The sequence below is a fragment of the Setaria viridis genome, chromosome 3, assembly GCF_005286985.2.
Source record: "Setaria viridis chromosome 3, Setaria_viridis_v4.0, whole genome shotgun sequence".
NCBI classification, from domain to species: domain Eukaryota; kingdom Viridiplantae; phylum Streptophyta; class Magnoliopsida; order Poales; family Poaceae; genus Setaria; species Setaria viridis.
Window position 1 is genome coordinate 46,156,484 of NC_048265.2, and position 23,960 is coordinate 46,180,443.

Here is a 23,960-nt window from a genome sequence, read left to right on the forward strand (position 1 = left end):
TCATAGAACACCAGCGCCTATACGGTGACAACTGTGCGTTGGACGTCAAGTTTGCAGTGCTGATCAATGCGGTGGAGGCCCGCATTGACGTCGAGGTCCTCCGCCTGGGTGCCATTGCCAGCGGCATCAATCTGAAGGTATATGCCAAGACTAGTGGCTTCAGTGAGGTGATCCGGCTCTTCCAAGATGCTGCTCCAAAGCCAGGTGTTGTGATGAACTTCGTTGTTGCAGTGGAGACACACAATTACCTCGATCTCTACATCGAAGGGTCTCCTCGTCCTGGAGTAAATCCTGTCCTTGGGCGAAAGGAGAAGAAGCCGGTTTCGCATTCATGGTGGAAGTGCAGCTTCGGCTCTGCCTATCATGGTATGGACAAAGAAGTAGCAGAGCTTGGCGAGTTTGCAGTAGTTTCAGTCAATGTCAATTGGAAATCCTATAGAAAGAAAGAATCCTTAAGGGTGTAGCTGAATTTTTTTTTTCATTTGCTGAATTCATATGTGTTATGGTTCGGATTAAATATGCTTTGAACAAGATCAATGGCTATAGGGGAGGTTGATTGGATTACAAACTGGCAATCATTTTCTTTTGTTCAGATTATGGTGTTGCTGATAAATCTGAAAGTATGTTCCCTTACTAGTGTTTTCGCCTTTTAACCCTTGCTTGAAAGGGGAATGAACTATATTCCCTAACAACCCCTGTTCTGTCCAACGGAACAAGGCCTTACATGGGTTTCTTTCTGCTATACAGCATACAGTCAACTAATTTCATAGTTGTATACGTCTTCTGCATCTAGATTTTTGCAGTCATTGTGAGCCCTGATTGGGACTGCTCTAAGGAATGTTGCTGCTATCCAATGGAGTTACTCCAATCCGCTGATGCAAACATTGATGGCCATCCTGGGCGTGTCAAGATCTTTGACATCTACAATTGAACCGTATCTGTGAAGCGAAAGATGGTAATTAAATTTGCTCTGTACTTTGTAAGCAGACAAGACCAATGCCTGGGGTGAAGCAGACGAGACCAATGGTGACGATGGTAATACATTGACCATCGAGGGATGCACCGAACTCTACAACATGACCACATGAAATCGTTCGTCGAAAACTAGCCCCTCTAGTAGAGGAGTTGGGAGAGTTTGCAGCAATTTCAGTGAGGTCACCTGGGAATTCTACATGAAGACATCGTACGGGGTTAGCAACTGAATATGCTAACTTCACCTCTGTAACATGTGTTCACTATGAATTCTGCGAGCCTGACCTCAAAGAGGTTGAAGCACAGATCAAAAAATACATCGCCAGAAGGTTTAAAAAAAATCAATATTTCCCTTTCCTCAACAATCATTTTACACTACATGACATATCTCAAAATCAATGCCGTATAGTCCAGCGACCTATTGATCTACAGAAAACAGAAGTTTTTGAGCGTTAATGAGTACAGGTGAACCTTGTTTAGTTCTCTCTACAATCTGCTGAATCAGCACTTTACTATCATCATCAGTCTCATCTTCGTCATCCACATCACTCTCTTGAGCTCTGCTAGGATCCACACTCTTCAGAACTTGCTCCCAAGTGGACACTTCTTTCAGATCCCTAGAGCTATCCTCCTCCATGCCCCAGATTAAGCCACGGTCCACCAAGTAATCTTCAGTTACCTGCGGTTTCCCATTTGTACTTGTGGTGCAAGGGGAGTCTGCAATTCTCATGAATTCCTCGTAAGCTTCATCATATGCTTCTAGTGCATCTCCAGATAGGTTTAGACAGTAGGGTTCTGCCATGGAGCTAGTTTCTTGTATGAACATGGGACTTTCCTGGTTGGAAGAACCCGTCTCACTGTTTGAGCAGATTCGATCAGAGAAGATTCCATCGGTCACCATCATCTGCAGTTGCGCCTGCTTCTGTCTATGGGCAAGTGTTGACTCAAGCTCCTTGATTCGATCTTCAAGCCTGTGTTGAATCACCTTGTGGAGACGAATGCTGAGATCTCTTGGCGAGACGGGATAGTTTGCTCCACGTGTGTAATCGGGGGAACTTTCTCTGCTGTCCATGCCATGGTCACTTTCACTGCTGTAATCTGTGAGGTCGCGAGGGATCATATCAACTTTCAGTTCCCCACAAACAATGTCACCAATGAACTCCTGGTCAACCTGCACATGCGGAATTTCAGTAAAAAGAATTGTAGGCTACTTCAGATGTATGCGAAATGTTTCTGCGAAAGATCATTACCTCATTGAAGTCAGATGTTTCTTCTTCCAAACGTTTCGAGGTGATATTTAGTTCCAGTCTCGCAAGTTCGGCTTCAAGCTCAGCTTCGATTTTGCTCATTGGCTCCGGATCAACTTCATGTATTTTGCTATTATCATCTATTATCAGCAGACAAATTGACATATATACATAAGTTTTTGCTTTGAATAAGTTGTGAAATATCCTTAGAAAATTTTTAACAGTTGATACTTTACCATCATGTTCGCCAGAACTTTCATTAGGCAATTCTTTCACAGTTAAACCCTCTTTCATCTCCAACTCATCTTGTAAATCCTGAACCAAGTTCTCCATTTGCTTCAGTGTGCCCTTCAACGTATCAAATTCCTTCTTGTTTGACAGAGAAGACGATAGAATACCGATGCTCAACCCAGTAGAGAATAGGAGCAATCGATCACGTAAACCTGCAGATCAAATGTGCATTAGGATTTGCAAAATGCTTTAAACGGAAGAAAAGCTTAAAATGGCATGAATTCAATGAAGAAGCATGCCATTCAAGGAGAAAACCCACCCTTCAATATAACCTACTATCGGATAGGCTTTACTTCATTTACAGTCATTGGCAGGACAGTGAAGGAGGTTATTGGAAGATATGAGTGTCTACAAAACCTAATGTGAACAGCAAACTATAAAACAAAGAACTGCATCTTGTTCTATGGCATAGTTGTTCTCTGGAATTAGACCACAGAACTGTTGTGACCAATGTGGCCAAAGGAAAGTATGTGCAGAAATCACTAGTAGCGATATGAATGAGAAAGTGGAACTCACAGAACTGATAATCTAACATTACAAGGAGAGTTCCAAAAAACAAGACCACGCGAATGGTAAATCAGTGGAGATCAGTGCAGTGAGCATAGAATTAGCAATGTCTTGGAAGCTGGAACCGTTGTTTCAATATTTAGATTATGTTAATATTGAAACTTACTGGTGAAGAGTATGGCATAACAATTAATAAATCACAAGAGAATTCAATCAGGATTCAGGATCATCAGTCAAAAGGAACAGAAGTTCCACACAAGTCATCACAAACTCTCTACTAGAATAACATGATTATGGATGTCAGAATTGACTTAATACAAAGATGACAGAAGAAAGTTGAGCGCTCAAGAAAGTTTCATATAAGATGGTGCTGGTGCCGGTAAAAATGGCACAAAGGACTGGATCACTGGATCCTCACTTGCTCAGATAACCACCGAACACTTGACTATGCAACTACTTATGTGAAAAGTCTAAAAAAACTTACAGTCTAATTGTAATATTTCCATTTATCTTAGCAGTTAAGCTCTTCTTTTGAAATATTTAGTTTTTTACTTTAAACTTCATTGACAGACTTAATTGACATGCCAAACAGACCTCATAAATTACGCCTATCATGGTATCATAAAACATGAATTTTATATGCCAAACAGACTTAATTGTAATATTTCCATTGAAGCTAAAAGGCAAGTTTTATAGGACGGCGATTAGACCTGCAATGTTGTATGGTGCAGAATGTTGGCCTACAAAAAGACGACATGTCCAGCAGATAAGTGTTGCGGAAATGCGTATATTGCGTTGGATTTGTGGTCATACGCGGAATGAGGATATACGTGATAGGTTAGGGGTAGCACCAATTGAAGAAAAGCTTATCCAACACCGGCTGAGATGGTTTGGACATGTCCAACAAAGGCCTCCGGAGGCACTGGTGCGTAGTGGAACCCTAAGGCGTGACAATAATGTGAAGAGAGGTAGAGGAAGACCAAACTTGACATGGGAAGAGGCAATAAAAGGAGATTTGAAGGGATGGAATATACCCAAAGATTTAGCCTTAGATAGGAGTGCTTGGAAAACAGCTATTCATGTGCCCGAACCCTGATTTGTGGCTCTTGTTGGGTTTCAACTCTAGCCTACCCCAACTTGCTTGGGACTGAAAGACTATGTTGTTGTTGTTGTTGATGGTATCATAAAACATAAGGATGCCCAAATGTCCAAGGAATGCAGTATTTGACTCACTTCCCTTTGATATATAGTATATGATAGGGAAAATATCTTGGAAGAAAATCATTTGAAGCATGTAATTACTCTTCAATAATTATATAGCCAACATTGAGGTGATGCAGAAAGTACCTGCTTGTCCGTATGATTTACTACTTCTCTGAGAACTAGACAGACCAAGCCTTGCAGCGTGTGAATCTGTGCCCTCCTGTTTCAATTTCTTCAGCTCAGGTAGAGAAGCGATCCCAATCACGCTTCCTGGCATCACTAAGGTGCCTCTACATTCCTCCTCCTCAAATCCAGTATTAAAGGGTACAGGTACTGGCTCATAGCATGATTTACTAATTATCCTTCTCCCATCTGTCACAATGAATGGCCTAGCAGAAGCTGGGGAAGGAACTGGAGCAAATGTGCATTCTTCAATTTCAAAGTTCTCACTGTAAAGATGAGGAACATAGGAGTTGTTCATCGGCACAAGTGGCTTCATCAAATTCCTACGAGATCTTCTGCTCCTAAGAGCTCCACAACCCCTTCCAGGTCCAGAACCAACACCAGGGCTCCTTGCACAGACTTCGACAGCTTGAGCATCTCGAAAGCAATTTGCCAGATTTTTGCCTGAACCGAATGCCCTGCTGCCACTAGCATGCATCCTTTCCTCACTGTTCTGTGAGCCGCTTCTCTTAAAGATCCAAGGTTGCAAACTCAGTATGGATCCAGGATCATTCAGGTACTCGCCTGGGCTCACTGAATCAGTGTTGTGGCTGCCGCTAGTAGAAGCAACAGCCCTGCCTGATGAGCGACCAAATGTGGAGTGAACAGAGTTTCTTGGTGTATTGCAAGGCACATTCTCCTCATCGAAACCGATGTCCCCAGCAAACTGATTAAGTATCATCCTGCGAAACACATTGTTCTCCACTTCCCCATTCTTGGGGTTGCTCTGCTTGTCCATCTGGAAAAGTCAAAGACTCACCCTAATTCTTCAACAGAAGCACTGAAGGCTCTTCATCTCCACAGCTCAATATTCTTGAACAATCCTACATGAAGAAAACCTTATTAGACTATAATAACATAATAAGCATAAGGCTTAAACATTTCAAAGACTAATGAGAAAGGTATAACCCTGGCAGATGCTAGCCTCTCTAATAACATTGGTTTCAGTTGAACACCCAAAACATTGGTTTCAGTTGAACACTCGCATCATTGGTACCTAGAAGTCCCTAATTTGTCAACGGCTATCGATCTAGCGAGTTTGGCAAAATGAAGAGCCTAATCGAACCGAACCATGGATGGATGGGTTACATTAGCTGTGCACCACGCACACGTAGCACAAAAATCCACAACCAACTGGACGCAGAGGCACGCAGAAAGATTTGGATTTGACTGCTCTCATCCACAGCAAAGAAACGAGCCTCTAGAATAATCCATTCAATCAAGCAAGACTCACCAAAAATCCAATCCTCCACCTCCAGGCGGATCTCCGGTCCACCGGAACGACTGAGGGCAGCCGCCGGAGGCGGACCGAAGATCCGGAAGAGGGAGGGGAGACTCAGAAGGAAAGATTGAAATTTGCCTGGCTCGCCCGCGGCCGCCGCCGGCTCCAAGAAGGGAGAGGATATGGCGCCCTCGCCGGCCACCGTTGCCCCCAAGAAGAGGAGAGGATAAGACGCCCTCACCGGCCGCCGTTGCCTCCAAGAAGGGGAGAGGACAAGGCGCCCTCGCCCGCGGCCGCCGCCGGCTCCACAATGCGGCGACAAGGAGGGTGGAGTGGTGGAGCTAGACTTCTAGAGCAGGATGGGAGCAGCAGCCATCATTGGGCAGCAGGCATTTGGTGGGATATGGGGTGCTTGGGTTTGGGGTTTGGTCTGGAGGAGGCAAGAAGAACATCCCGAGGAGCCAAACCACCAGGCACAGGACCACGACATCACAATAAAGGGAATTTAAAATGGAAGCGAAATTGCTGGAATCCAGTTAATTTTTGAGCCATGTATAAATGCATAAATGGTGTACCGTTGGAAGAAAAAAAAACATTTACATGACACCACACAATTGGTCACACAAAAAGTTGTGAGACATGTCCATCTTCCTTTTGCTTACTTTTCATCGGCATAAAACGGGTGAATAACGGATTTTGTCATTTGATGAATCTCTCTGCGAGTAGAGTTGTCAAATGAGGAGGTAAATTTGCGTGCATCTTTTAGAATGTATGTGTGTTGAGATTGTTTGAATTGGCACCAGCTCTTAACTTCTTGCTAATTTGCCTCTCCGAAACATTAATTACTACCATTTTTTGAGTAATTAGAGGATGCCCACAATCTTTTCCATCAATGCACGAAAAAAAAAGTAGAAGAACAAAGCTTCTTAAATCATCACTGAGTTTTTTCATGTAATTATCTATCTATTGAATTGACCCTTTTTCTCCTTTCAATGATGGCCGGCCCTTGTGTACAGTGTTCAAGGACTGCTCTTTGTTTTCCGGGGAACAGGCAAAAAGAGATGCTTAGCCTTTACATCATTGCCAAAGCAAAAGTTAATCGTCTTCCATCCCAGCCGTCGATGTGTCCTGCCCTGTGGTTTCAGCTCTTGGATTTCATGGATGTGTGCAGGCCCACATCTTGCCTGATGTATGGTATGGTCAGCTGCACTTGGACTTTGATTTTTTTTCTTTTTGCCCCCTCACTATTGTTCATTGCATGATATGAATGCTTATGAACTCAACTTCATATTTTAAGAATTTAAGTCCACATCTCACTCATAGGGTTCATGTCCACATCGACTAGTAGGTTTGATAGTACCTATGCTACCTCTATTTAAATGTTGTGGGGAAAAAAAAGATTTGATGGTTACGTGAACATACACATTCCAATGTTAAGCCCATCCATAATTCATGCATGCCAAACGCGACATTGTGTATGGTAGGATCACATAAACATTTGTTTTGTACGACAAAAAGTTAGCCTAATATTGTGAAAATGATGTATACAGTGGATCTTTATTTTTTTTTTCCTAAGTTCCTCTTCTTTTATGCATGTAAGCAAATGTTTGTGTACGTACGTGTAATTGTGCGTGTAAGCTTTGCAAAAACCAGGAGGGCTCAGATTTGCACAGGGTTAGTTAAACAATGCTTGGTAGGGAACGTCTGATGAGAAGAGAGGAACATCTGATGGTGATGGACGATGTCATTTTGCACGGGGAAAAGCATCTCTTGGAAACGTTAACCGGCCAACCAATGGGGCTTTTTTTTTCTGTGTGTAATTTTCACTTTGTTGGAGCTTTTTCATAGCTGGAATTTCCCCCCTCCTCACAAAACAAGATTGGGTCAGGTTTTCATTTGGCCCACACATAGGTTTTGTTGTACATCACACATACTGTAGCCAGCAAACACAAGCAGGTTCAGACTTCAGAGATGCTGCCAAACGAAGATTTGGCGCAAACCTAGAGGTACTGCCAAACGAAGGTTTGGCGCAAACCTAGAGAAAAAGACACACGGAACTCATATACATGGCAGCTGACCAAAAAGTAGATTCCTAGTCCAAGTGGAAATTTTCCTGAATTTTCCTCCTTGTTTTTTGACTGAACAGTAGGAATGATTCTTCTAGCAAACAATTTTTATTTACAACGATAAATTTTTCCTCGATTTACAACTTATTTACGGTTGGGTAAGAACAAAAAGGCACTCACAATTTCACCTGCTGGCACAACAAAATAATGCAGACATGCAGGAAAGAAAATGCCTCACTTATTGGTGCACTCCAAAAAAAAAATAACTATGTATGTACAGCAACTAAATTGCCCCGAAAGACCTCATGAACTGAATCCCCTGTCTGAAAACTACTGGAACTTCAGGAAGCCAGTGTAGTCCTGGGGCAGTTGTCGACGGAGCAAGCGAGGATGTCCCTGTAATCGCGCGAGATCGTGAAATGGTCGTACACGTTGCCGTCGCGGCTCTTCTTGTACTCGAACAGCAGGGACGAATGGTTGAAGGCCGTGAGCTTGACGAAGCCATGGTCGAAGTCGGTGAAGTGGCTCCATTGGACCTTCGAGGTTGTGAACTCCGTGAGGCTGGCTCCTCCGCCGCCGACGACCACGTGCGTCGTCGCCTGGAACGGGCCGCTGTAGTGGTCCGATGCGTTGACGATGCATTGGCTCTGCAAAAATTCAGAGGTTTCAGTCAGTGTGTGGAATGCTGTAACTGGGAATCTAAGTTTCAGGTTGCATACAGTTGTGTTTCACTGTAGGGTTGCCAGCGATACAGACTTATCAGACGCCAGACAATGTAGTGCAAGAATTACATACAAACTACCGTTTGATGATTTGATCTGATGCAAATGTGAATGGTAACTGAAGGCGCACCTGGTAGACTGGGCATGTCCTTTCATAGTTGTGGACGTGGCCATAGAAGGCGAGATCGACCTTGTACTTCTGCCAGAGCTCCTGCAAGCCTTCCCGCCCCATTGGTTCCTCGAACGTGCCTTCCAATCCATAGTAGGCGCAGGAGGAGTACCCAAGAACACGGTGCGCAAGGAAGATGAGCCATGGCTGCTTCTGCCTGTCGACAGACGACAGGCATTGCTCGATGAACTTGTACTGCTCGGTCCCCGGCCTCCAGTCCTCTTCTGTGTGAGCAATGCAGAACCTGAACATGCCGTAATCCGTCGCGTACCTGAAGAAGAACAACAGTTCCGTAAGTAAAACTAGGAAATGGTGTCTGAAGAGACTGTTGTGGCGTTACTGAGCTACTACAGCTACCAGAATTTTGCACGGTTCTCAGCAGGAGTGTAGAACATGGTTTGAGCAGGAACACCGCATTCTCCACCAGAGTCGAGGTTCCCATAGAATGATCCAGTTCCAGGCCAATCCCGTTCATGATTACCACTGCAGAAACGCCCATTCATTTGATCATGAATACAAGGGAGGAAGAACATATGGAAGTACTGAAATGAGGCACTCAAACTGACCTTCCAATCATGTATGGCACCGTCGAAGCAATTGGCTCGACCTGTGCGGTGAACTGATCCCACTGTGACAAATACCCATTCGCGTAGGAAATATCCCCAATGTGGACCACCATGTCAATGTTTTCCAAGTCTCTGATAATTTGGTAAGTAGTGTTCAGTGATCCTGGTTGGTAGTTGTTGTACTCGTTGGAACCATCTGCTTCTGCCTGAAGAAATTTGTTAGAATAAGATTAGTACACTTGCAAAGGAATACCAAATTGTTGTTTGGCCAAAAGTGCAATAGAAATCGAATAAAACATCTACCTTTCCCATGTCCCCAAATATGACAACTCGTTGCAAAGAATCTTGTCCAGGGTAAGGCGATGCTTTGAAGCTGTATGACTTGCTCCAGATACGGGTACCGTTCATTAGCCTATGGCCAAGCCTGTAGGTGTACCTGAATATTTTGCAAATCAACATGTTGCTTAGCAGCTGGATCAGTCACAGTTCCAGAACAGGTTAAAGGAAATGTTTAAACATATATATGCAAGACGGAACACATACAGTGAGTCTGGCCACAGATCCTTCAGGTAGCTAGTATGAATGTAGCCAGGATGGCGCCAACCAACAGTTCGTGCCGGTGCACCTGCATTTGCAGGTGAGAATGAAAAGACAGATATATTGGCATTGTAATTGTGAACTTTCACAAGCTTCTTTGTTCACCTATCTAGGGAGATTAGGAAAATAATTACTTACCACACATGCTATTTTTGTCAAAAGTTAATGTACCAGCTGGTGCAAGAAACCGGCGTCCTCCTTTCTCACCCCATTCAACAAAAGGAACTGCTTCTGTAATGTCGTAGCCACTTGTCCAAGTGACTGTCATCTGCAATAATAACAATAATAATTCCATCACATTTTTAGGTTTGTGACTACAGTTAATTTCCAAGGTGTATGTTATCTGTGTTGAGTCAGAGCGGAGCTGGGAACCAAATGTTACAGTAATTACTGAAAAACCACACCGTTTTCTAGGATCCATACAACTGAAACGATTATCACAGTCATGGGATGACAGGAAAGCTTACTTCATTCCAAGACTTCCCTTGCGCCAAACGCGGGTACACTGGTGCCTTTGGATTCACAAATGCCACTTTGTTGGAGACAGCAATCAGCTTGGGCTGGTACAGGCGTGTATTTCCTTTTTCAGATCGAGAACATGAAGGAATGCATCTTCAGAATAATACTGGAAGTTGGAGGATGTAGTTCTTTCCACTTACCGCCAAGAGGCCTCCAGAAAAAAGCGCGAATGAGAAATCTTCCCTCTGGTTGATCAACTGAAGCTTCAAAGATCCCTTTCCAGTCTTACTGTACCCATCATTTTTGAAGTTTGCAAGTTGGTACTGGAATGCAGAAATGGGGGTGGAATCAGTCAGGGTTTAAAACAAAACGCATTCAGAAAGTGAGAACAAACTGAACAGGTCGCATGCGAACCTTAATAGGCGCAGTGCATAAGACTGGGGGATACTGCCTCTTGTTCTCAGGCTCACAGATTGCAGCACTGACAGTGATAATGCCCAAACAAGAAACATCAGATCAAAATCTTGCCCTTTGCAGGTAACATTAAAAGGCACATTTATCCCCATTAGGTTGAGTTTGTTCTGATCCAATGAATTTGCTTACATGTAAGACACCAACACTGTTACCTGAAATTCGCAGGAGAGAACACACCGATCCAATCGTCGTCAGATGGGTTCGGATGGAAGAACTCCACATCCACCCACTCACTGTTCTCACCCTGCATCATCACAACCCATGTCAATCAGGAAGGAACCCATGAACCTGCAACTGCCAAACAGCATTAGTCAGAGCCAGGGGGGACACATCGGGGCTCACCGTCAGGCCAAGAACCAAAGGGGACGCCTTGACGCGCGCCGCGCCGTCGACGGCGTGGACCGTCATCTCCACCGCGATCATCGACAGCGGCTGCTCCCCGCCGGCGCCTCTGCCGGGGTGCGCCGCGGCGCAGACGGCCAGCCACGCGGCGGCCGCCCACAGCAGAAGCCTCATGCCGCTCCTCCTTCACAGCCCTGAAGATTTCCTAGCTGCGACTGTAAACCGCAGCTCCAAGAACCCCTCCAAGAAAAGGGGGAAAAAAGGAGAACAGCCTAGGATACGACACCAACCTGAATTCCCTAACCACTTGCAGCAATTCTCCCACGAAAATAAGGCAGCGACTTGATGACGCCGCCCCGGCCGCCGACGATGGCGAACAGTGCAGCAGGACTGGCCAAAAAAGTTGCCACATAGTCTTGGAGTGTATATCCAATCATTGAGGAGTGCACGAGGAGAATATTCCCGGTAGCAAAGTGGCGTGTCCAACTGAACGCCACGAGATGCAGAGGTTGACTCTGTCAGTGAGCAGTGCAGTTGTGATCCAGTGTGGACTCTGCATTATTGTTCAGGCCAAAACGAATTAAGGCACGATAATTACAGATTAAAAGTGCTTATATAATAATCTCAATGAGAAATTTTTTTTTACAGAGGGCAGCAGACAACAACGGCAAATACAAGGCTTAACCGCCTAAAGGTCAAATCAAAATGGTAAAAAGAAGACTGAACATGCCTTCTGGATTTCAGAGTTTGCTCAAACAGCCATGGTGGTCCGGGGGCAGTTGTCTACGGAGCAGGCCATGACGTCTGGGTAGTCGCGCGAGATGGTGAAGTGGTCATACACGTTGCCATCACGGCTCTTCTTGTACTCGAACAGGAGGAACGAACTGTTGAGCGCCGTGAGCTTGACGAACCCGAAGTCCATGTCCCTGAAGAAGCTCCAGTACGGCACGGTGGCTCTGAACGGAGAGAGGCTCGCGCCGCCGCCACCGACGACGACATGGGTCGTCGCGTTGAACCGCCCGCTGTAATGGTTAGACCCATCCTGGACACACCGATTCTGCAGACAGAGAAGGTGTCGTGCTAATTATTTTGTGAATGAATTTACTACTCAAGAGTAATTGACTGTAGCAAATCCGGCAAATGGGTTATCTTCTTATGTAACATTATTATAATTTGGTGAACAGAATGTGCATTTGGTTTCAGCAATATAGTTTCTGAAACGGACATAAAAAGTTAGGCTTGCCTGATAGATGGGGCAGGTGCGCTCATAGTTGTGAATGTGGCCGAAAACCGCTAGGTCAACCTTGTACTTCTGCCAAAGATCTTGGAGCCCTTCTCGGCCCATCGGCTCACCATATGACCCCATCATGATCTCGTACCAGCTGGCTGATGAGTACCCGAGAACCCGGTGTGCGAGGAAGATGAGCCATGGCTGCTTCTGCCTGTCGACCGACGACAAGCAGTGCTCGATGAACTTGTACTGCTCAGTTCCTGGCCTCCAGTCCTCTTCAGTGTGAGCTATGCAGAATCTGAACATGCCGTAGTCCGTCGAGTACCTGGAGGGTCACAATTGTTTTTGACAATAGTACATGTCAGAATTTAACTTAACCAATGATGGTTTTAGGTTTTTGCATTATTAGTTACCAGAATTTTGCCCTGTTCTCGGCAGGAACATAGAACATAGTCTGAGCAGGAACACCACATTCGCCACCGGAATCGTTGTATCCATAGAATGATCCGGTGTCAGGCCAGTCTCTCTCATGATTACCACTGAAGTTCAGACAAGGATCGTATACTTCCTGTCATCACCTTATGTGCAATTTCATGAAAGTTTTCTGAAAAAAATGGACTGAACTGACCTGCCAATCATGTATGGAACAGTTGAAGCAATTGGTTCTATCTGCGCTGTAAACTGATCCCACTGGGACAAATAGCCATTTGCATAAGAAAGATCTCCAATGTGGATGACCATGTCGATGTTCTCCAAGTCATTGATGATCTGTTTGGTGGTATTCAGGGAGGCTTTCTCGTAGTTACCATACTCATCCGAACCATCTTCCTCTGCCTGAACTAGTAGATAGGTTAAATAGTACTGAATGAAACTGAAACGAAACCATGCAAACAATCTTGCCCAAATGGCCAAATCTGAAAAGAACCACACCTTTCCCATGTCCCCGAAGATCACGACACGTTGCAAAGAATCTTGTCCGGGATAAGGTGATGCGCGGAAGCTGTAAGACTTGCTCCAAATGTGAGTACCATCTGATAGCCTGTGACCAAGCCTATAAGTGTATCTGCAACATGACCGAGAAGATTAAAATGACTGCCCTTATTTGTGACCAAGTATTCAGATTATATTTAAGGAAAGAAAACCCATAAAGGGATGCTGATTGAAAGTCAATGCAAATCACATACAATGCATCAGGCCACAACTCCTTCAAGAAACTTGTATGAATATAACCAGGATCACGCCATCCGACAGTTCGTGCTGGTGAACCTTCAGTAAGAAGTTATGCAACGAAATGCAGACATCCTATATTCGTCAGTCGTCACTGCATTCAAGCAATCATTTGTAAATTTGAAATGTCAATTGACAGACGTACCACACATGCTATTTCTTCCAAATGTGAAAGTTTCAGCAGGTGAAAGCATTTGATGTCCGCCTTTAGGGCCCCATTCCACGAATGGCATTGCCTCCTTGATGTTGTATCCACTTGTCCAGGTGACTGTCATCTACCATGACATTAAAAATCTAATAACTAAACCAGAGAGATTTGTGAAAATGCACAGGCTGACAAACAATCATGTTTCGTGCATTGGATTGCAAAAACAGTAAAAAAAAGTTTAGGCTCACTTCATTCCAAGATTTCCCTTGTGCCAACCGAGGGTAGACGGGCGCCTTTGGATTTTCAAACGTCACTTTGTTTGAGACAGCAATCAGCTTCGGCTATCACAGTGCAAAACAGTTCATCAGAAAATACCATCCGAATTTTTTATTGTCAGTACATTGCACGCAAAAATTTGAGAAGTCATGCTGAAGTCTTACAGCTGAGAGGCCTCCAGAGAAGAGCGCAAAGGCGAAGTCCGCTCTCTGGTTGATCAGCTGCAGCCTCAAGGACCCCTTCCCACTCTTGTTGTAGGCATCATTCGTGAAGTTCGCATACTGGAACTGCAGGTCAGTAGCTCACCAAAAATTCAGTACCTGATCCATGTCATGCAATGCAATAAGATGTAAGAGCTGTACCGATGACCTTTATCGGTGCGGTACACAGAAAGGGCGGGAGGTCCATCCAGTTTTCAGGCTGGCAGATTTCAGAGCTGAGAATGTGAAGAGAAGAAAATGAAATATCATCCTCTGAAGAAATCCTTAGGAAAAAGGGTGGACAAAGCACGTTTCATAGATGCAGCTCACCTGAAGCCTGAAGGAGAGAAGACCCCGATCCAATCGTCGTTGGAGGGGTTCGGGTGGGAGAATTCGACGACAACCCAATCACTGCTCTGGCCCTGAAACACAAGCATCATCATCAAAAAGAAAAAATGGGAGTGATCAAGACCTGCTCGATGCATACGCTGTTACTGAAGAAAAAGCTGAACAAGCATGATCGAGCAGAGAGACCTTGAGGCCAAGGACCGTGGGGTGAGCCTCGACGCTGGCCGAATCAACGACGGCGGCCGTCGCCTTCCGGATGGCGATCCTCGACAGCGGCTGCTCGCCGGCGCAGGTTAGAACGTGTGCGAGAACCACCCAGAGGGCCACCAGGAGCCCCATTGCCGTTCCTGGAGTGCACAGCCCGAATCAGATTCCGAGAGGGGTTGAAGAACTCAACTGGATTAAACAAGGAAATAAGGAAGCATTGGCTGACTGATCACTTCGAGAAGCAGCTTTTGCGCAGGTGGGGAGTAAAGAAATGGTGATCAAGCTCAAATGGACATTGGAAGCCGCCAACACAGGCCGGCATCTCAGACTCTCAGCCACTAGCCAACAAGTGGGCACAGTTGGAGGTACGAGCTTGCCAGTTTGGACTTTGGACAAGATAAGCGATGAGTTGATGAATCTGTTGGCTGCAAAATGAAACCAAGAATTTTTTGTGACATTGTTTTGGTCTTCTGGAGACCAAGAACATGACTTGAGCTAACAGGGAGCAAATGAGCAAACCAAAAATAAAAAGTGAAGGTTAAATAAAAATAGAACGCCCACCGTGGGGCTCGAACCCACGACCACAAGGTTAAGAGCCTTGCGCTCTACCGACTGAGCTAGACGGGCTTGCTTGTCCAGCTGGATTAACGTTTTTACAAGCACGACAAAATTGCCAAAATGTAAAATGCTGGCCGTTATCTCCAATAATGGGCATAGATGCATAGTACAACCAAGAGAGAACAACTCTGCAAAATTTGTGCAAAAATGAAAATAAAAACCCAGAGATCAACATTAGTTTGAACTTTCAACAATCAACAAAAATGAAAAAAACACGTTATCTAGACTCACCAAGGGCAACAGAGTACTGAGTACTGAGTGCGTACCATGCTCTGGCAGTGCCCTGACCAACTATGCTCATCCCAATAGGGCATACAAAATTTTACACGAAATTATACACAGCACAATCCAAATCAGGCGTAAAATGCCATGACTTGTATGTACAAACGTCCAGGCATAGTTCACTACTAGCCTGGAAGGAAAGCCTCTGGCAGCTGAAAAACAAGAGAACATGCTATAGGGTGAGCTACACAACTACAAGCGGACCGTTAGTACTGTCCTACAAGAGCCTAGATGCTATCTCCTGGAGCAGAGTCCTCTTCTGCAAGGCTGAAATGATGCCGCTGTTCTCAGCATTTTCCAGGATGTCGGCCATGACGGAAGCGGCATGACCAAGAGGTTCTTCGGAAACTCTCTTCAGCATGAAGGCCTGCAGAAGAAGGACTTTGCTGTAAGTCAGGGGAGAAGGGGGAAGCGGTTAAACTGACAAGCTAAAGGAGACAGAGAGGGGAACCTGGTTATGATGAGAAACTTCTATGGTGCACGGCTCCTGAGACCAAGGTTCTCCATCCACTTGGATTGGCATTTTAATACTGATTTCAATCTTTATATGATGACCTTGAGCTAATCTTTTCGCACGAGAAAGCCCTACCTAGAACAAGATTACCCATTAGATGTCCAGTTTGTACCAAACAGCCAACAACGAGAGGTCCAGAATCTAAAGGCAATCTTCTCCTGTACCTGCAGCCTTCCGAGATGCAGCATTCCTGTGAAGCTAACAACTTCCAGCTTCTTGTCATGCATGGATTGAGGAAGGTAAGCGTCGGAGCAATCATCCTCATTCTTCCATAGGTCAACCCCTCCCATGTAGCTTCGGATATTGGCAACAAGGATACCTTCAGAGTCCTGCAATTAAAGGAACAAAAGAATAAGGTTACATAGGCTAACCAAAGATTCTTCTCTAATGCATCCAAAGGTGTAAGCCTGCTAAAGTTTCTTCAAGAGGTGAACCATCAAGGTGTAGTACCTATCTTAACTAAACAATTCATCACTAATGTGCATAAAGGGGCTCTTAGCATTCTATTTTGCAGATATGCCAGTCAAAATTATGTGCTTACTTTGAAAAGGAAAAAGAGCAGAGGAGACGTGGTGCACTTACCTGAGGAATATCAATTTTGGATCCATCTATCTCAAGTTTGACATCCCAAGGAAAATAATCAAATGTGTTATCCATGATATTCTTTGCTCCCTCTCTTGCATAAAGCACCTTGTTCATAAACTACAAAAGTACATATACCCTATCAGTGCTAAAGAAAACACTTTAAAACTATAGACGCAGAATGATGCATGTAGAATAGAGTGAAACATTGCTAAGTATAAAATGCATGGAAACATTGCAGTATAGCAATTATTAGTAAGGCAAACATAAGTTTGAAAAAGGTGAGCAAAGAAACAGATAAATAAGATAAATTGTTGAGTGAGTATGCATCAATTTGTTTCTTTCACCAATTTCACACTACAGCTAGAATATATTTTCAGATCAATGTGCTACCGCACAGTACTTTGCAATTCAACCGTCCACAGATCATCCCAGAATCTAGGTTATACGGATGCTTGCAACAGGAGCTGATGTTGAATGTCCAACTCCCCATCCTAATAATTATGTAGGCACAGTTATCATCAACATCATGTTAAAAGGAGATTTATTTCCCTCCAGGCTCCAACCAAGTTTAAAAACATATCCATATGCACTTGATACATAATATATCTTATGCTTTATAAAGATATACATCATACAATATGTACAGAAGTTCAGCATCTTGAAGCTTGTATGTATTGCCTTGTGCTACTCATAACATTGTCCCAATTTTCAAAAGCATAAATTTAGTCCAAGATAAGCTGAAAATGTTATGGGTGGCCACAGAGGGCCAGCCCATCTATCCTGCACGTGATGATGTGGAGAGATAAGAATTAGGAAAGTGATTAGATCAGTTAGTTGGTTTGCTGTTTTACTCGTTCCAAATGTTTAGCAATTTCAGCAACCTTGGAAAATATACTAAAACTGGCACAAATCATGCATTATCATTTAGGAACTGCAGCACACAGGTCCACCACCAAATTGAAACAAGAAAATAGTCAGGGAATAATGCACATAACAGGGGTTAGGGAGCAAGCAAGCTGGTGTTACCTGGCTATAAAACCGCTCAGGGTTTTCTTCCCTCAAATTGTGGATATCTAAGGCAACCTTTGCATCGCAACCAACCCCTGAAAAAGCATCAGTGTTACAGTTATTTGACCATGCAAAAATCTAATATGATCCAAGCTAAGTAGTTGCACGGACATACCAAAGTAGTTGTTCATAAATTTTGGTGGTGCCATAAGCTTTCCTTGGTTGTCCTTAATTGTGATCTTCCATCTGTCTAGAACAGTGACTGCTGCGTGCTCAACATCTTGCAAAACTGAGAATAGACCTCCCCTCTTCTCAATAACACCAAGGCCACCACCCCAACACAGAACCCTCGCAAGATCATTACCAGTACCAGCTGGAAGGATGGCTACAGGAGGCGGAGCTTCAAACTTCTGTTTCTCAATGGCATCTAAAACCCAACCAGCAGTGCCATCTCCACCACATACAAGAACTCTGAAGTGTGTTACCTTCCGAAACAAAGCTAAACCAACTTCTGGACCTTGGTGCTTGCTCAACTCAAAAACCTAATGAAATTGAGTTAGTATCATAATGGAAAGTGGCCTTGAGTTGTACAAAGATAAAGTTTGTATTAAAAAGGGAAGGTGGAGCAACAACTGAATTTAACTCATCAATTTGCGCCAAACTTTATCATATACAAAAGGTCACACACAGTACGAAGTTTTAAGCAAATAAAGTATAAAAGGAATTATTAATGCTGCACATACAAGCTTTCCACTTCTAGCTCTAAAGATACATGCAAATTCACACAAGATCATAATGAATCTCTGCTCCCAAAAAATTGGATGGTGTGCTAGATGTACCAGAAATCAGAGCAAATAAAAAAATAGTTATATAACTTAAAACTGATTAAATAGCTTAAAGCAACTAAACCAACCTGCACAGGGTTAAGAAGGATCTGCAGACGCTGTCTCAGTGAATCACCGCTCTGGGCACCGCTTCTCTTGTTAATGAAAACGAGGAGTGGCCTAGAATCAGAAGGCACGTTGACAATTTCATACTTCTGACTGTTCTGTACATGAGAATTCTTACGTTGTCCATTTGACCTACTAGTTGCAGCTGTGTTATCTGGTACAGGTTGTTTATCTTTCTCTGATTCAGAGCTTTGGTGTACCTCATTGAGTTTGCCGTTTGCCTGATCATCCCTCCTCTTTGCTGCACTATTTGCTTCCTGTGAATCTCCTTCAGCATCAGATGGTAGCTCAATAGCCCCAGAGCTATCTGAATCAGCAGATGCAGTACCCTTTTTGTACCTTTTTCTACGAATCATAATCGTCTCTCGGACAGTGGAAGCCAATTCATTAGCCCCGCTTGTGATAGAACTAAAAATTCCTGCACCTGTCCAGTGAAGCTCCTTAACACAAAGAGGTGACAGTATCAGCCGCTTCAATGGTCCCAAGTCACAGATATCGCCAGTTTCCTTGGCTAAGCTGGTGTGGCAATCAACATGCACGAGCCGCTGACACCACATACAGTACCAAATCGGATACCCCGCGAGGAAAGCTCCATTGCAAGATTCGTCGCAGTAGCAACAGAAAGAGTCCTCCTCAGAGTGATCCGCGGTGTCAATCCACTGCACAGCCCACTGGTGAAGGACATGGTTCAAACCTGCCATAGAAACACACTTGCAATCCTCGTGCGCATTCCCCGAGCAGCTCGGATGCGCGGCGGCACCGCAGATGTCACACTGATGGATGGTTCCCCCAGAGTACTGACGTGGCGAAACTGACTTCAGGCACACGCAGCACTTCAGGCCTTTGCTGCGGGGGACGACTTCTTTCCTCCAGACGTGGGACGCGGCGGGGACCTTGTCCTTCCATTTCTTGTACCGCTTCGCCCTGACCTTGAGAGCCTTTATCAGGCTCAGGCTGATGTTCTTGTTCAGCTGGTTCACCGTGTAGTAGATCGTCGCTGCGCCAACGCAAGCGAACACAGCGGTGGCGATTATCACGGACCAATACTCCGACACGTAGGCCGAAACGGCGCTCCAGCTAGTATCCAGCATCTTGTGTGTCCCTGCACCAGCCACAAACCAGGCAACGAGACAAATTAATTAACCGAGATGAATTCAGTGGGTTGGGGTGGAGACTGATGGTCCTGCAATGCTAAACATTTATTTGGTGCCTACTAGCTTTAAATTTCACAGGGTTGTGTGAGTTCTGAAACTGCAAGCGACCATTCCGTGGCTTCCTAATAAACCAGAACCGAAATCCCACCTCCAATAGCACCAACCTATTGAATCAGCGCAAGCGCAGGTTGATCAAACAGAGGGCCTCAACCAAACTCACTCGAATCAACCCGCATGTTCTACCCCCAATCCTCCTCCCCCGAAACCCTAATCCCTGGCCTCGCCGTAGCGCCCGCAATGAGCAGCCAAAAAGGCACAACGGAACCTTCCGATTTCTGCAGGGAACAGAGCGGGGGGAGAAGAGATCTTACGAGATCAGCGCACCGGCGGAGAGGCGGCGGCTCCCGAATCGGCGATCAGAGCCCACCGGCTCGCCCTCACATTTTGATCCTCGAACGCGCTCGCTGTGGCCGGCGCTGCTGCCCTTTCCCCCCTCCCTTCCCCCTCGCTGCGCTGTCTTTCGATTCCCTGCGGCGAGAAAGGAAGGCGAAAGCCGAGCCCGTAACCAAGACAATATTATTAATTAAAGCTAAAGTTGTGCTAATTACGAGTGAATTACGCCGGATGTGTTGGCCTCTGGTGTCTCGGGCCACGTCACGAGGGAAGGATCAGGGCCGTCGAGGGAGGATCCGACGGGCGAGGTCGCGGGATCGCACGTGGGGAGGGAGTAATTAACCTGCGGGCTCGATTCGGGATGCCTGCGCAGCCCACCTGCAGTGGGACCGGGTGGCGACATGCGAGACGCTTCTCGGTGCTGCCGGCGATGGCCGTGCTAGGCGCGCCGACATTCTTCAGTGCTCGTGAGGAAAAAACAAGTCGCAAATGAGGTCCTACCATGTGGTTCGGAAAAAAAAAAACCACCGAAAGCTAAAATGAAACAAAGTTTCTTTTATAATCTCTACCTCACGATTGTTTTGAAAAAAATCCCTTAATCTTTTCAAATCAACCCATAGTTCTTGGAGTTAAACGGACGTAGTTTTAGACGATTTGCAACAACAAAAAAAAGTCTCTTTCTTCCTCGTCTGCGTGGGTTTTTGCAGTGCGTCCGCCACCTCCTCCATTCCCCACGATTCCGTCCTCGCGCACCATTCGCCATCTGCCCGTGCCCTGTTGGCCTCGCCATCCACCACCGCCGGCCCTCTCGCCATCCACCGGCCGCCCGCGCCAGCTGCCGACCAAGCAAACACCCAAGAACAAAATAGAGGACAAAGGGATACCAGTAACCAGCAACAATGAAATTTGACATCAGCACCTATCGCTACCTAGGGAGTACCCGAGGTAGAGTTTTTGGTTGGTGGGTGTCGCCGAAATCAGGAGCTCGATGGTGTACGTAGGCACGCATTTTAGACAGGTTCGGGTCGCTAGATCGCGTAATACCCTACGTTGTTTGCGTGTATTCGATTGAACTTGTCTTGAGGGGATCCCTGCCCGCCCATGTATACTGGGGGAGCAGGGTTACAGGGTAGTTATCATATAGGAGCACTAGTCGGATTCGACTAGAGAGTCCTACTCTAACTCGGAGGAGTAGTTTCCATGTCTTCGACTAGTCTCCTGGAGTCCATGTAGGCTACGTCATCCTGTACCGTAGCCTCCATGTCTTGATATGATTCGGTGTACATCTCTTGGTGTGGGTCCGTACAAGTCTTTTGGTGGGCCCATAAGTGTATAGCTGACAAGCCCCGAGTACTTTGTAGTCAAATGCAACTGCCTTGAGTACTCGTAGATGTTGCTCGACTAGTTCTTGGTACTCTTTGAGTGCTTCTGTCGAAGCTGAGTTCTTCGAGTACTTGAGCCATGTCATGCGGCTGGAAGGTACTCTAGCCTCATCCAATGTGGCTTTGGAGTAGTTTGTCTTGAAATTCTTATATGGAAGTACGATGAAAACCGCACTCCATATGGAGTAGCCTTAGGTTGAATCGAAGAGTCAGGCTGAGGGTCAATCTGTTTTTTGTTCCATCTTCGTCTTGATCTTTTGAAATAAAAGAATTTTATCCAACACGGGCACGGTGTACGCAGCCCTCGAGCCATTACCCGACTGATTTCGGGAGGTATAAGGGTCCTTTTAATCTGTTACCATGACCTTTCAGCTTATGCTGTTTTGGAAAAAATATGTCTTGCGTGGATAAGGCCGTAATTGCCACTGATTAGCGAAAATATCGGGCCGTTACCCCGGAGACTCTGTTGCGGTTATAAAAGTTACAGGGGAGTTACTCCTGCCCTTTATGCTGCCATTTTGCATCTGTCATTTGGCTGAAAAACCCTAGCTCCCAGCGCCGCCGCGATCTCATCTTGATCAGCTAGTGTCACCGTGCCTTCCGTCATCTGCGACGCCTCCTCTAAGCCGCCGAGTGCATGCGAGTGAAGTCCAAGGCAACAATCAGGATGGGGAGGAAGCTCAAAGGTCCGAAGAAGGGGTCCAAGGAGGATGCCAAGAAGGCACCCAAGGAGGGTTCCCAGAGGGGAACTTCCAGGAAGGGGAAGGAGCCTGAACTGCCGGTGCTGAAGTGTGGGGAGACCAACCAGACTGCGCCGCCCAATCAGGCGATGGCACCATGAAGGATGCAGAGATCCAAGAGCTGGTGGACGCCAAGCTACTACATGAGCAGGCGGTCGTGGGCTGGTGGACGCCAAGCTGCTGAAGTATAGTAACAAATTAAGAGAAATTAACAACATATCCCCATATCTTCCCTTTTACAGAAGAAGGCACAACAGTGTATGACTCAAACATGCATACCCAAGATAGAGCTGTCACTGGGTATTTTTTAAACCTTGCCCAAAGGCATATACTGCCCAATATATCTGTTTCTAAATCTCCCTCGCTCTGTGGCAGATGGACCGATGGAGTTGATCACAGTGTTTCTATGGATGTTGCTGCCTGAGCTGACAGGGAAGAGAGCTGAGAGTCAACACGAGCTGATGCTTCCGTCCTACAGGGCATACCCGATTTATAGAACATATGGGTAATGGATGTTCAGATCGTGCTGGGTATAGGTTCTGTTGTTGATTGGGACAAGATAATTCATACCCTACCAGTGGCATCGAAATCTCCTAATCTCGGACCCCCACTTAATGATAACCATACACAACTAATATCAAATAATGTGAAATGGTCACTACAAGACATACAAGTTTTCTGATTACTAAAGAAAATCTCCATCCCACCACCTAGTCTTCTAAAACGGTTGTTAGTTTCACATGTAATAGACTTTAGATGTTAACCGTGTGCGTGCGCCCGGACGGCCCGCATTGTACTAACCCTGTTTACAACATCTTCTTAATACAAAGATACGCAGCTCTCTTGCGTATTCATGAAAAAAAATCTCCATCCCACCACCTAGTTTGAGTCCTGCAACACTAGATACTCCTCCGTTCTAAATTATAGATCATTTTGGCTTTCACGAAACATAATCTTTTACTATGTATCTAGACATAGCGTATATCTAGCTATGTAACCTTTTCTAGATACATAATTTTTACTATGTATGTAGACATAGCGTATATCTAAATAAATAGCAAAAATTATGTACTAAAAAAGTCAAAACGACTAATAATTTGGGATAGAGGGAGTAATTATTAAGAAAGTTGTTTTCAGCCTAGCAAAACTGTGAAAGTTGTTTTCAGCCTAGCAAAACTATGAAAGTTGTATTCAGCCCAGCGAAACACAGAACACTGAGTGTATCAACTATTACACCGCAGTTTGTACCGATGGTTTTAGGGCAACATAGTGGCATTGAGTGGACAGTAATGATGCCGCATATCACTAATCATGAGTAGAAGGTTTATAGTATACCTCATTAGTACAAGCAACAAAATTGCTGGTAAGATTCCATCTAGTAATGTAACTCCTCCTCAATATTTGTTGCAGCAGAAAGCTCCATAACTTCATTAGGAAGCTGATTCATGGTGGAAGCCAGTCCGACAGGATGAGTAAGATTTACAATTCCTAATTGCTTGAGACAATACAGACCCGCTTGCACTCTCTCACAACAGCATACCTGAAGGATGATATAAACTCAATAACAAGTCATGGCGATACTTTCAGGGAAGGGCAATAGAAATACTGTTACCAGACATTAGTTGTTTACTATCTGTA

The 23,960-nt window shown here is 45.1% G+C and overlaps 4 protein-coding genes and 1 non-coding gene across 8 annotated transcripts; all 5 read right to left on the bottom strand.

Moving 5' to 3' along the window:
• Positions 1-1,191: 1,191 nt before the first annotated feature.
• On the bottom strand, positions 1,192-6,129 carry LOC117849870 (uncharacterized). Its single transcript, XM_034731587.2, has 5 exons — positions 5,677-6,129; positions 4,365-5,266; positions 2,456-2,662; positions 2,223-2,359; positions 1,192-2,143 (listed from the first exon to the last, which is right to left on the bottom strand). Exons 2-5 carry the CDS (start codon positions 5,179-5,181, stop codon positions 1,391-1,393), a joined length of 1,914 nt encoding a protein of 637 aa, XP_034587478.1. The 5' UTR covers positions 5,182-5,266; positions 5,677-6,129; the 3' UTR covers positions 1,192-1,390.
• Positions 6,130-7,816: 1,687 nt separating this feature from the next.
• On the bottom strand, positions 7,817-11,500 carry LOC117848382 (probable inactive purple acid phosphatase 1). 2 transcript variants are annotated; one of them, XM_034729762.2, is made up of 13 exons: positions 11,350-11,500; positions 11,060-11,253; positions 10,870-10,961; positions 10,658-10,724; positions 10,444-10,566; positions 10,252-10,344; positions 9,923-10,052; positions 9,731-9,812; positions 9,491-9,623; positions 9,188-9,393; positions 8,979-9,104; positions 8,583-8,892; positions 7,817-8,377 (listed from the first exon to the last, which is right to left on the bottom strand). In XM_034729762.2, the coding sequence occupies exons 2-13, from the start codon at positions 11,231-11,233 to the stop codon at positions 8,072-8,074; spliced, it is 1,842 nt and encodes a 613-aa protein (XP_034585653.1). In that variant the 5' UTR covers positions 11,234-11,253; positions 11,350-11,500; the 3' UTR covers positions 7,817-8,071. The 2 variants fall into 2 exon arrangements, with proteins under 2 accessions (XP_034585653.1, XP_034585652.1); XM_034729761.2 differs by lacking the exon at positions 11,350-11,500 and having other exon boundaries at positions 11,060-11,338.
• Positions 11,501-11,653: 153 nt separating this feature from the next.
• Positions 11,654-15,070, bottom strand: LOC117848384 (probable inactive purple acid phosphatase 1). The gene is made up of 13 exons (XM_034729763.2): positions 14,923-15,070; positions 14,676-14,836; positions 14,472-14,563; positions 14,311-14,377; positions 14,106-14,228; positions 13,914-14,006; positions 13,663-13,792; positions 13,475-13,556; positions 13,221-13,353; positions 12,919-13,124; positions 12,704-12,829; positions 12,303-12,615; positions 11,654-12,116 (listed from the first exon to the last, which is right to left on the bottom strand). Exons 2-13 carry the CDS (start codon positions 14,826-14,828, stop codon positions 11,811-11,813), a joined length of 1,824 nt encoding a protein of 607 aa, XP_034585654.1. The 5' UTR covers positions 14,829-14,836; positions 14,923-15,070; the 3' UTR covers positions 11,654-11,810.
• Positions 15,071-15,250: 180 nt separating this feature from the next.
• Positions 15,251-15,323, bottom strand: TRNAK-CUU (transfer RNA lysine (anticodon CUU)). Its single transcript has one exon. It is a non-coding gene; the product is annotated as a tRNA-Lys (tRNA).
• A 139-nt stretch (positions 15,324-15,462) lies between these two features.
• LOC117848381 (diacylglycerol kinase 1) lies at positions 15,463-20,363 on the bottom strand. 3 transcript variants are annotated; one of them, XM_034729759.2, is made up of 8 exons: positions 20,179-20,361; positions 18,617-19,755; positions 17,879-18,245; positions 17,722-17,798; positions 16,693-16,812; positions 16,275-16,439; positions 16,048-16,185; positions 15,463-15,963 (listed from the first exon to the last, which is right to left on the bottom strand). In XM_034729759.2, exons 2-8 carry the CDS (start codon positions 19,742-19,744, stop codon positions 15,814-15,816), a joined length of 2,145 nt encoding a protein of 714 aa, XP_034585650.1. In that variant the 5' UTR covers positions 19,745-19,755; positions 20,179-20,361; the 3' UTR covers positions 15,463-15,813. The 3 variants fall into 3 exon arrangements, with proteins under 3 accessions (XP_034585650.1, XP_034585651.1, XP_072148996.1); XM_034729760.2 differs by lacking the exon at positions 20,179-20,361 and adding an exon at positions 19,972-20,126; XM_072292895.1 differs by lacking the exon at positions 15,463-15,963 and having other exon boundaries at positions 16,064-16,181; positions 20,179-20,363.
• Positions 20,364-23,960: the final 3,597 nt, after the last annotated feature.

Coding starts and splice junctions, on each gene's coding strand:
- LOC117848381 (XM_034729759.2), bottom strand. CDS start 19,744: ATGCTGGATACTAGCTGGAGCGCCGTTTCGGCCTACGTGTCGGAGTAT. Junction 16,440..16,692: donor CCAAAATTGATATTCCTCAG/GTAAGTGCACCA, acceptor CTTTAATTGCAG/GACTCTGAAGGTATCCTTGT. Junction 16,186..16,274: donor TGCATCTCGGAAGGCTGCAG/GTACAGGAGAAG, acceptor ATCTTGTTCTAG/GTAGGGCTTTCTCGTGCGAA.
- LOC117848384 (XM_034729763.2), bottom strand. CDS start 14,828: ATGGGGCTCCTGGTGGCCCTCTGGGTGGTTCTCGCACACGTTCTAACC. Junction 14,007..14,105: donor TCTCTGGAGGCCTCTCAGCT/GTAAGACTTCAG, acceptor GCACTGTGATAG/CCGAAGCTGATTGCTGTCTC. Junction 12,830..12,918: donor GTTCCATACATGATTGGCAG/GTCAGTTCAGTC, acceptor TCTGAACTTCAG/TGGTAATCATGAGAGAGACT.
- LOC117849870 (XM_034731587.2), bottom strand. CDS start 5,181: ATGGACAAGCAGAGCAACCCCAAGAATGGGGAAGTGGAGAACAATGTG. Junction 2,663..4,364: donor TAAATCATACGGACAAGCAG/GTACTTTCTGCA, acceptor TTTGATCTGCAG/GTTTACGTGATCGATTGCTC. Junction 2,360..2,455: donor AAGTTCTGGCGAACATGATG/GTAAAGTATCAA, acceptor TGCTGATAATAG/ATGATAATAGCAAAATACAT.
- LOC117848382 (XM_034729762.2), bottom strand. CDS start 11,233: ATGAGGCTTCTGCTGTGGGCGGCCGCCGCGTGGCTGGCCGTCTGCGCC. Junction 10,725..10,869: donor TTCTCTCCTGCGAATTTCAG/GTAACAGTGTTG, acceptor TATCACTGTCAG/TGCTGCAATCTGTGAGCCTG. Junction 8,893..8,978: donor GAGAACCGTGCAAAATTCTG/GTAGCTGTAGTA, acceptor GTTCTTCTTCAG/GTACGCGACGGATTACGGCA.